The sequence below is a fragment of the Canis lupus genome, chromosome X (genome assembly GCF_048164855.1).
Source record: "Canis lupus baileyi chromosome X, mCanLup2.hap1, whole genome shotgun sequence".
NCBI lineage: Eukaryota > Metazoa > Chordata > Mammalia > Carnivora > Canidae > Canis > Canis lupus.
In genome coordinates this window covers 97567325-97579850 of record NC_132876.1, presented here as the reverse complement: position 1 = coordinate 97579850, position 12526 = coordinate 97567325, and the positions used below count along the sequence as shown (strand labels likewise).

Here is a 12526-nt window from a genome sequence, read left to right as displayed (position 1 = left end):
CCAAGAAACTACATTCATGCTTTTAGCAGTCCCTGTAAACATGTTTCATAGGTGTGAATATTTTGTGATTAGAAATATAAAACCATCTTAGTTATCATATAAATTGTTTTGAGCTATACATGTGGAAGTATGAAAGATATCTATCTGTGACTGTACAGGAAAATGACAACTATTATAAAAATGCTCTTTCTTTTGAGGCTTCCATGGTCAGCTTTCTCTTATTATATCAAATCGTATTCCAAATGCAAATGATGAATTAGTTTAAAAGGAAAAGGGAAAGTGCATGGTTTCCAATCAACGAGATGAGATAAATAAGGGCAACTGCTTAATAAATCAACAAAGGGGGGAAATTAATCATCTTGCTCCTTACAAGCACACCCAATGTCTTCCCCCCGATCAATAGAATTTGTTGTAATGCCATTTTATGATAACACAAGGGAATGTAAGAGCTCAGAATACAGCTTTCATTTCTTCAGAACAGTAGTAATTAGGGTTTCATGTACAGATTTAACTGGAGCAAAAGAAAATAATGAATATCAAAGAACTGCTGAAATATTCATTGTTTTGGAAAGTTCTGACCTTCTTTGAAATATTTCATAAGGACTAGAACTGGAGACACTTGGCAGGTTAATATAGTTACTGAATATGGTGGTGTAGATTAGTTTGGCAAGTGGAGTAGATTTTCATAATCGCTTTTAACATTTATTTGCAAGAATGATATAAATTTCATTCCCCATTTTGTTCAAAATTGAGGATGTAAAATTTACTGCAGTTTACATTTTTAGTTGAATTTCTAAACCTCCTGTGGAGGTAATAAATGCCTGGGATGAGCCAGATGGAATGCTGCTTTTTTCAAAGGTACCAAGATAAAGCCACGTGAATGAGCGCTGAGCCATGTCTTATTCGTGACACAACTCACATCTCTGCCAAGAGAAAGGGCTTGTGGTCATAAAATCTGAAACTCCTTTCATTTCCTAAGCACAAGGTGATGCATAATATGTGAAGATATTTAGAGACATTATATAGATTCCTTTAGAGATATGCCAGATAACCATTAAACACTGCTGTTCAGTAGGACACATATCATCATATGACCACTGTAGACACTTCGGAAAGCCTGGTCACAGTGGGAAGTGTGTGAATTACACAGCTTTCTGATTTTCTGAGCACATTATGGCTTGCTCTTGTACTCCCTCAAGGAAGAGGCCTTTTCTATTTACTATATTTATCAGCAGTTACCTCCAGAACACCTGCTGGCCAATTAGACTTTCCTTGTGGATTCCTTGCAGGCACAATATTGTGTAATTACATTCTCAGCAGTGTTTATTTGGTTGTCTGACTATATGGGGAAAGGTTTTATACTCTTATTTGCATACAGAAAGCAGACTTCATCCACCTACTAGGTGGATCTACCCACATAGCTACACAGCTCTCCAAGAGTGATTTACAATGAAAAGCTTGGCAATTAACAGTATTAGAAAATCAGCCATGCATGCCAATAGGGAATATTGGAAAGCACAATAAAAATAACAAAAGGTTATTTCACAAAACTCTTTACATGTTCAGTGTCTTGTCAAGAACATCCTAAATATTATTACAGAAAAATCAACACTATTCTGTTCTTCCTGCACATAACCAGATGAGTCACATGGGTGCTTGAGTCTATACACTACCGCTGCTTAATACAAGAGTGCCAGTTCTTCTTCAAGGACATTAAGATTATTTTTGAGGATTCCTATATAAATGAGATTAGACTCTGTAGATGTTTAGCTAGTTGCAAAGAGTGACTCTCTTAAAGGAAAAATGAAGGCAATTGAAAAAAAAAATAAGTAGAATCCCAGGCCTTATTCTTTTTTAAATCCCAGGCCTTATTAAACAAATATTCAATTACCAAAAAACTGGACCTCCTCTAGATAAAATCAATAAAATATAGGCAGCAGAAAACCCACAAAAATATAAATTGGTTATTCTGGCATTTAAGCAGATCTTTCATGACAAATGTAAATAAGTAAAAATAAACTATATTAGAAAATTAAATGTATAAACACTATGAGGGATGCATTATAATATTTTTCAAGCACTACTCAGTCAAAAAAAACCCCAATTTTTTAAGCAACACATCTCTCAAAATCAAAGACATCACTCAAAAATGTTAAATAAAGCACACACATTGAACAGGAAAAAAATGTATTTTCTGGCGACTAAGATTCTTAAGCAGCTTTTATTTATGCATAATATAGTTTACCTTACATATGAAAAAAAACCACAGGCAAGGTATATTATAATTTTAGCTCTAATACCTTGAGAGCATTATGTTTTGTCTGTAACAGCTGTTGTTTTATCTTTATTTCCTCTCGCTTTCTCTCATCTGTGATTCTTTGTTGTAAGTTGTCTCCTCTTTGCAACAATTCTTTTACAGTACCCTCATTGTCTTCACTCTGATTAAAAACAACAAGTACAGTCTTCATTTTGGTTTTTAAAAAGCTGTACATCATTAACAAGAGATAATAAAACACGTTATTTAAACACACAAAAAAAATCCAATTTAAGACTTTTGGGAATGTTGTTCTAAGATACTGGGCTCATACTTTTCCTTTTATATGGTTTATTTGAGTTTTGTAAAGAAGGATCTAGGAAGAATATCATCCAGTTCAAAAGGATATACCTGATTGGGGGGAGGGCATATGTAGGAAGATAGACTTGTAAGGTACTTCATCATTTCAGACAAGGCATCAAATGGTGTGAAGCATTCTTCTGGCTTTGAGTTTTGGTAGATTTTCAGAAATTAAAGAAGTTTGGAGACATGAACTAAACGTGTCATTTACAATGTTAACTAACCCATGCAGAAATATGGATATGGATGTATGTCAGATGGCAATGATCCTTAATGGTTTAAACACACTCACTCCTAAGTAAACATTTTAAATGTACATAAATTTCTATCTAATAATCTACTTTAAATAGCCTATATGTCCAAATTTAGGACGAATATTAGGACATTAGTACAAAATGATGTATTCAAGTATTGCCAAAAATTGCAACTAGTTTCTAAAAATATGTCATATATACAAGCTGTTTTTAAATGCAATCAAATAAGTATAAAATATAGATTAGGAAAATTACTTGAAAAAAATTTTGGTATGCATTCAGGTTCTTAAACTTCAAGAAGAATATTTTTATTTACTTTGATATAAAACTATTTGAATAAGTGCCAGTATAATATGGTAGCATATGTGTGACCAGGTGATTTTTCACTTCTCGTTTCCCATCTTTCTTTCAACTCAGTATATGAAAACTTTCTTTTGAGAAGATTCACCCTGCAGTGGTACTCAAGGTACTCTGATAAGCTAAGAAGAGTAAATGTTAGATGGTTTTTAAAAAGTCACATATACGTTAGATGGTTTTTAAAAAGTCACATGTATTTGCATGTAACAATTCCTGGTACCTGAATGCTACCTATCTAAATCTGCAATGCATATTTAAACTGCAAAATGTAACAGAAGATTGATTTATTTTTTCAGAGGAATGATATTTTTATCAGAGGTTTGTGAATTACTAGTGTAATAAAATAATATAGACATATGTTTATAATCTGTGAAAGACTTTATTTTAGAAAGTCTTTCCTTTTTTGTCTTTCCTTTCCTAGGGCTGAGGGAAAAAACAACCAACCAACCGAACAAACAAAACCCCAAAAAAACAAAGAAACCCACTTTGCTTCTTCCACTACAGCAGGTAAGGGCTATAGGGCAGAGTTGGTGAATAGCCCAAGAGGTGAACAGGACTCTCTCACCTCAGTGCCCTCCTGATTTCTTCTTTGACATGAAGGATAGATAGCTGTAACTCAGTATTTCGGAAAGCCTCTTCTTGGCTTTCTCTTGCAGAGCTGAGTTGGCAAGGCCACCAAGCCCCATACACAGGGGTACTGATTGATTCTGGGAGCTCAGGGAAGTAAGAATTGATACCAGGGCCAACTAAGATTGGTGGAAAATAGTTTTCCTACTGCTTCACATGCCTACCATCTAAAATACCATCGTATTTTGCCTTTTACTGTCAGTTTAAAGCATTGTCTGAGAAGTCCCTAGTATTGATACAAGTCTGAGAAATCTCAAACAGGATATGTGGAACAGTTAAAAATGCCATATTGGTGATGACTGTGGAAGAGGGAAAAGGAAATTGTGACAAGGACGTGGAAGGAGAAAAAGTGAGCAAAAAGGGTGTGATGCAGAAATCTTCAAGCCAGAGAGAAATGTAACAGACATTTTGAAATTAATCAGGGTTGAAGGAGAATGTTATGAGTTTGGGAGCAGCCCAGATAGTTATGTTTCTTTACTCCCACGAAATAAGCAGCATTACTTTATACACATTTTAGACATCTAGTGTACTATTTAATCAACTTTTTTGTGAAAACCACTTTGTGGTAAACTTTAAAAAATACTTTTTCTATTTTGTTTAATACCCCTTCTCTGAAATAAACATTCTATTACACAAATCAAGACTGACACAAAACATCATCCATCCTCAATGGCTGAGTTTCTTATTAAATTTCCAATTTATTTTCTAATTTAACTCTTCCCCTCCCCATTACATTTTGTCCTCTGAGTTTGAAAATAGCAGGTCAAAGCAAAACTGTGGAACTACTTATTAGGATCTGCAAGTGCTCCTATGTGACCATACCACAGTAATTTGGCATTCATAATAAAAGTTCAACAAGAATATTTTGCAATTGTAATAAATCATTAGAATCACAAAATGTGCAAGGAATGCACTGAGAATTTAGTTGGAGACTTGAGTTATCTAATTTCCTTCCAAATATTTATTCATTTCACTCCTAGTTCATTCACACTTTTATCACAACCAATTTACCATATCTTTATTGAAGTCTTCCTCTTTCAGATTCACCCCCTGCTGAATTTCAGCCTCCAGTGGTTCAAGCAATTTTTGTATATCTGAGTTAAACTGCTCCAATTCCTTCAAAGGAATGGAGGCCTAAAAAAAAAGATAGTGCTAATTTAAATCAAAATTACTTTTTATTAGAAACATAAACCCAAAAAATTACATTTGTTCAAACTCCTGTTGCTAAACTAATGACATGCATTTATGTTTCCATATTATATTTTATGAAAGCTTTGAAATACAACTGGGAAAGTACCTGAGGATGCAAATAAAGACAAACATTTAACATCATCAGAGCTGAACATCCATGCAAGATAATGAAATTTGTCATTCTCTTCTTTCAACAAAAGTCCATTTCCATATAGTTGATTGAGCTAATTGTTAATATTCTAAAGTTGAATTTGATCTTATTTAAAATATTCTGATATAAATACCATTTGTGTAAATATGTCTTATCTGAAACTGCCTCATTCATCAAGTAATAGTAACCTTAGGTAGAAATGCAGAATTGTCTCCTTCTCCTCAGAAAAACTACATGGCAATCTGCTCCGATATTTTAAATGACATTTTTAGCATGGAAAATTTGACAGGTGTGCTCTCATAAGACAAACAATGCCATGAGCTTGCCTTAGGAATACTTCATTTGGTAGCACACATACAAAAAAATCAAGTGAATAAACCCAAAATATTTCACATAAAAAATCTGAATATGTGTTTTCCAACCTTACAAATATCACAGTTTCTTTGATTTTGAAATTCATATTGACCATAGTCTCAAAAACCTCTTTTTTTCTATAAAAGACACTTGAAGAGGAGTGATCAATAAAAATACATTGCAATTTAAATATATATTCAAAAGAGTAGGCAAGATTTAATTATCAAAGTTTAAATTGTTAATAAATATTGATGCTATTGATCTTTACCCTTTATTCAATTTCTTTGCATTAAAACACTAAAAATATTTTATACCTGACAGCTTCTGAAAAGTCATAGATGACATATAGAAATCTTATTTTCTTACAGAGCTAAACATTTCCCCATTTGTAAAACCAATTCAGGAACAACCCCCAGTGTCTTATGCCAGGATGACTGCATGCATAAAGTCTGGTCCCCACCTATGGTTCCCCATCACATTCCAACAGTCACAGTCTTACTCTTTCTTTATCAAACGGCATCTCCTAGAGGATCATAAAGATAAATGTTCAAGGAAAATATCTACTAATGAAGAAGTGAATAATCAAATGCTATTCATGAAAACATGATTTGCACACACAACATGAATATACACATATCTGCCAGGCCCTTTTATACACATGAGGAAGAATATATGGGCTCTTTCTAAAAAAAGTGACTTATTTTCAGTATTATTTTTAAATCTGAATGAACATTTGCCATTTGGAACATCATAGCAGGTTCTGGAACTGGTACAGAATGGTAGTATTATAAATATGCTTAAGGGATGCTTCTGCTGTTGTATTATAAACATACTTCTACACTTTTAAAACATATTACTCAAAGTATTACAAAAGCAAAAGATGAACAAACTTTCAAATCATAACTAAGCAATATTAATTTGATACTATTTTGTGTTATTGAATTGCTCACATTTGCTAATATCTAATTAGAGCAACTGCACTATTCCACATAATTATGTGAAAATACATTGATAGGTATTTTTAAAATAACTTTGAGTGCTGAGGTGTCAAAATAACATGGGTCCATTCTGGGGCAGATTTATCTTACTCCTATGTGTGCTTTCTCTCTAGCTCACCCTCTCTCTCCACATAATCAAATAGAGAGTAATTTCAAAGACTCAGAACTTGGGCCTCAATGTATCTTTATCAATACTCCTTGCCTAATGCATTGTATTATCTTCCCAATTTAACTATAACTTTCACAATATCTCCCAGATATTCATCTTTAGCTGGGATCTCACTTTTGAATTTTAATATAGACTCTCCAAAAACCAGCCAATTTCTCACTTAAGGTTCAACATGTCTAGAAATGAACTCATTGTCTTTTCCCTAAAGCTGCTGGCAACACCAACTTCCCTAGTTCTGTAAATAGAAAACAATTTTTTATCAGTCATCCAGTCTTAGCATGTGAGTCATGTTATTTTTCAACACTTCACTCTAATATCTAATCAAATCAAATCATTGTGCATTCATTCACCATGATCTACTTGCTTTCTATTCCCAGAGATATCATCTCTTATACTCCTTACACAGGAGTTATGGCAATAACCTCCTTACCGGAGTATAATCTCCTCATGTCCCAGTTCCATACTTTGCTCTGTGATCAGGTCAATATATTCCAAAAACATGACCTTCATGAAGGTATTTCTCTAGTAAACTAGTTCAAGTAAAGTCCAAACTCCAGCACAATAGTCAAGGCTTCCCCTGACATTGCCCCAAGGACCTTTCCAGCCTTATTAAAGTACTCCTAATATCAACCTTTCTTATAGGCCTTTTGGTGAACTCTGGGTATGACCCCCTTCTTGGTCTTTAGGATGTTTTATAATCTTCTGGTGAAGACCCTAAGCTCCTTCATGAGAATGCTGAGATTGAATCAGGGCTCCACCATTTAGTAGTGGGGGGACCTTGGACAAGTTATGTGTCCTCCTTGAGTTCCAGTTTCTTGATTTGTAACATTAAGATAAGAAGAGTATCTACTTCATAGGGCTGTTATGAGAATCAAATATAGTTAGAATGTTGTCTGAGATACAATAAATGCTTAATAAATATGGGTTATTATTTTCTCCCCAAATCTTATGTATCCATATTACATACAGAAACTGCTCAATAAATATTGACTCTTACTGTTTCCTCTCAAAACTGTACCTATCCATTGACTCCATTAAAAGATCTTTCGAAAACATATGGTTTATAAAGGATAAAATAAATGCTTGTTGACATAGCATTTCTATTTTACCAAGGTAACTGACAAAATCATTAAGTTCTAATGGTGAGGATGGAGAAACTAAGTTTGGTAACATTCAATCATTCTGAACAACATAACTTGTTGATTAATTAATCTGTATTGATGCAGAGGGTAGTTTCGTAGAGGGTGTCAAAGGGCTTTGTATTTGTTCAGCTCTGTGCAGTATTTTCATCAGTAATTATTTGAAGACACAAAAAGCATGTAAAAAACATGCAATGAGAAGGATGAGTTCCATGAATATCCCATAAAAATAAGGAATTTTTCAGTCTTGTTCAACCTGGAGTCATTCCTGGTACATAGGAGGCACTCATAAATGAATATCGCCTAAGTAAAGGAATGACTATTCATGAGGTAGTAGAATAAATATTTCAAGGAGCTCTTGAAAGATCTAGAATTTTAAACAACACAACTTCTAGGGTATAAAATCAAAAAGACCTAATTGGCCAAATGCTAGAAACACTGATACCACAAAGTACAAAAATCAGTATAAGCAGATACAAATAGCTTTTAGGAAATACTACTACAGAACAATTAACTAAGTAATTTGAACTTAGATTTTATTAGTAGTATATGTAGGGTCCAGATTTCCTGATCAAAGATTATCATGCATTTGTTTAAAAAGGCCATTACATAGTTTAGCGAATTGAATAACTTGAATCAATGGGTAGAAATTACTTGGAGCCTGAATTTTAGTTCAATACAAGAATAACTGATTAGTGCTATGTTTCTTTTTTTTCTTTTTAAAAGCACTAATTTTAAAGTAGTGAGTTTCCCATTGCTGAAAATATACAGAGGCAGGATGATGATGTATTAGGGTATATGCTACACTTTTCACATGAATACTTCCCCCAAAATTTATCAACTTATAGTAAATTCTCTGAATTCAAAGTTTTAAAAAAAAATCTGTAGTAATGCAGCTAGAGAGAAATATAATGCAAATCATATATGTAATTTTAAATGTTCTAGATGCCATACTAAAAAGTAAAAAGAAATGGATGAAATTAATAATAATAATTTTTATTTATCTAATTTCCCAAAATATCATATAAGCCTATAATCAATCTAAAATTAAGAAGATATTTTACGTTCACTTTCTCATATTAAGATTTCAAAAACCACTATGTATTTTACACTTGTTAATTTGGAGTAGCCACATTTCAAATGTTCAATAGCCATATGTGGTTCATGGTTACCTTTTTAGTCTGTACAGATCAATAGCAATTATTAGAACTATGACTTTGAAAAGAACAAATAGTTCATTATTAGGTTGAAATGTATCACAAGAGCAATATCTTACTAATGAAAGTCAAGATGCTGAAATTTTAGTTAAGAAATTTTAGTGGATTTAGACAATTCTTATAATTTCCATCTCACTCACTAGCATTCAGATATGTTCTCTGAGAGGAATTTTCTAGAAGCCGTCTGGGGATAGGAAAACTTATGGCAATGGGTTCCACATGTTCTAGAAGGAGTCTCTATTCTTCATTTAATGTGTAACTCTACTTTCTGCTGCAGTATCTCTTATATATTTGAATATAATGTTTTTCATTTTCAATGGTTTATGCTTTGTCTCACCACATTTTTAATCCCTGAAGTTTGGAATATATCTTATATACTCTATTTTCTATAGCAAATATAGCTCTTTTTTTGTATAGAAAAGGTACTTACTATATCAACTACCAGTTTTAGAACATCCAATATATTAATTGAATTAACTAAGTTGTGACCAATTTTGCAAACAAAATAACCATAAGTATTCAAACCCAATTATTCTGGCTATACTATTAGCTGGATAAGACACCATTTGACATTCACGATATTAAAACTCTTTGTTCAGATCCAAGGAGTTGGGAAAATTTTAATGCTTCCTTAATAATTCACTGGTTTACCTTTAGGCCATAACAATTCTAATACAGAACGTACTTCTCTGACCAATTAGTTTTATATATCATTCCTTGGTCTTTGTTATCTTTAATTTAGAATTATTATAAAAGTTTATAAAATAAATGCATGATAAGCAAGCACTCATAATTTAATAGCTCAGTCTTGAGTCACCAAAGTTTAAAACATATAAAGTATATAACGCCCACTTTTTAAATTCAGAATTATAATAAATTATTTAAAGAAATTGAAAGTAGTGGTGGATAAGTCATCTTAATTATTGTGTAAATTACTTCTAGTGAATTCAAAGAAAATATATGACCACAGAACTAGAATCACAATTAAGTCACACAATGTTAGACAATGCACATAAGATAGGTTTTAGCATACATAGAAAATAGTCAAACACAGATTATAATATTGTAGGGGAGAGTATAAACCAGGCTTAGGTTTTACACAATTTAATTTTTTACTTACCTTTTCATCTTAACAGCTTTAACATGACTGTGTAGTCATACAAAATACAAATAAAGTAAGACATAGGAAAGTTTAATAAACAGATAAACGGACACAAAAGAAAGAAGAGACAGAGAAACTGAGAAAGACAACACTTTGTTTTCCTTGATTTTTTAATGTTTCAGATTGCTTAACAGCTATTAGTTGTGCTTTGCTGTATGATTTAGGATTAATGAAATTTAAGGCTTTGTTAAAGTCTTAGCATTTAAGGTGACTTATATAACAAGTTAACAAACAATAACACACTGAAAAAGGCAAAATCAATTACAAATTGATTCATTGTAAATTGGAAGCATTCAAATTACTCAAATACACTTTATAATTTTTAAATTGTAACCTTATTTTTAGTTAAATATTACTTCTAACGTGCATAGATACACTAACATAATAATGACTGTGTTTACACAGACAGCAAAGTAAACATTTGTTAAAATAGACTATGTAATCTCAATAATCATGATAAATGGCCACTACATTCAAATAACACTAATATCTAAATTGAAACTAAATAATCCAAGTGCTACAGATTGCTTTAAAAATGCTTTGAATCAGTCTCCTCTTTGCATTCTGCAGCTTTGAAAATTTACTTATCATTACAATTTCAGTATAAAAAATAAGATAAATCATGGAAACTAAAAGGAATAAAGTTTTAATGACCAGTAACATCCTGTGATACAGAAAAGACATACCACTTATGTGATATGAAGGGTTATTTCAAATCAAAATATCTGAGAGGAAAGAAAACTTACAAAGAGAAATAAGCATATTAAAAAGACCTATCTAGAATGAAGATAATCACATAGTTTATAGATTCATTCATTCATTCATTCATTCACTTACTTTAAATTCATAAGAGCAAACTCCAGAAAAACATAAGAAATTAATTTTTTAAAATGAAACAAATTGGCTGAAAACAGTGACATTATATTGGCTGGACTCTTTTAATAGCTAGGTGAGGTACTGGCTTATATTTGATGCTTTCAGGATGAAAATGTGAAAATGTGGTAACTTTGCAAACTTGTGAAGTTAATTAAAGGACGTTACCCAGTACATTGGCTTTGAATTGATGAAATTAATCTCATGGTCATACTTTTCAGAATTAGATATAAAATATATTGGTCGGTTAAGATATATTAGTGGTAAAAGAATCAGCCCACTGCCTAATTTTTGTTAAATATAACTTGGAGTATTTCTCAACCTCATGATTAAATGAGTTCAGAAGTAGCAGCTGAAACAGAAGAAAGGATCATACTGTAAAAATATATGAGGGAGACAAATAAATTAAGAGCAAAATTACAACACTTTGGACAACTGTATTATTTCTTCCTTTCCTTCCCTCTCTCCCTTCCTCTCTCATTTCTGCTTTCAATTCTTTTTGTTTTTAATACAAAGAAGTGCACTGAAATCATTGCTTTTTAAAGTGAAATTGGACATGTTTATGTTAACATATAACACACCAACAATAAATACCTGCTAATATAAACAGAGGTAATGAAGTATGCTGGGTGTCAGTATGCTGAAGTGGACAAAGCTATGAACCAGGATCTGACATTTTTCTAACCAAGCTAACTGTAAGAACATGGGCAACTCACTGGCTCTCACAGCTCCCTGGAAATATCTGAAAGTCCCTGGTCCAAGGAATGATCACTTTTGCATCCACTGAGAAATGAGTTTTCCTCCTTAAAGGATCACAATCAAGAATCACCAAATAGCTTTATGCGTTTTAAACGTCATGCTAATAAGACCCAGTTAGTTCTAGCAAATGACACTGTTCAACAAACTCAATTAACATCTACATTGAAAACATTTGAAATGATTATAAAAAGAGTTTGTTACCAAATTTTCAAGAGAATTAACCTTGAAAAAGAGATAGCAAGTTACAAATGTGAAAAAAAACATTGTTAATATAGGAATCCTGTTGCTAATTTCATTTCTTATTTATTCCAGTGAAATAAAACTAGCTGGTATAGTATTACAAAGTTGGGGTATTAATTTGTTAATATTATTTGAGAAATGTAATTGTTACATTTTTAGTACTCTACAAATTATGTACTACCTGTAGAACTTTACCAAAGTTTTTAATCTATGTTTTCTGTTATAGTTTCTTTGTAGAAAATTTTACTAAAATGTGCGTGTGTGTATATATATGTGTGTGTGTGTACACCTATGTATGTACACATACACACACACACATACACATATACAAACAAGAATAACCACACTAATTAATGGGCCATGTTCTCTACTGTGAGAGGAGGTGTTAAATTAGAAAGACACTATAAAGGGTAAAAAGATC

At 32.2% G+C, this 12526-nt stretch overlaps 1 protein-coding gene across 14 annotated transcripts in view; it reads right to left on the bottom strand.

Moving 5' to 3' along the window:
- Positions 1-12526, bottom strand: part of DMD (dystrophin) — a 2167959-nt gene that overhangs the window by 1194824 nt on the left and 960609 nt on the right. For all 14 annotated transcript variants that reach the window (XM_072818058.1, XM_072818060.1, XM_072818056.1 and 11 more), the window contains 2 exons: positions 4864-4986; positions 2301-2438 (listed from right to left, as the gene is read on the bottom strand). In XM_072818058.1, coding sequence (XP_072674159.1) covers positions 2301-2438; positions 4864-4986 — 261 coding nt within the window. The remainder of the gene's footprint in view (positions 1-2300; positions 2439-4863; positions 4987-12526) is intronic.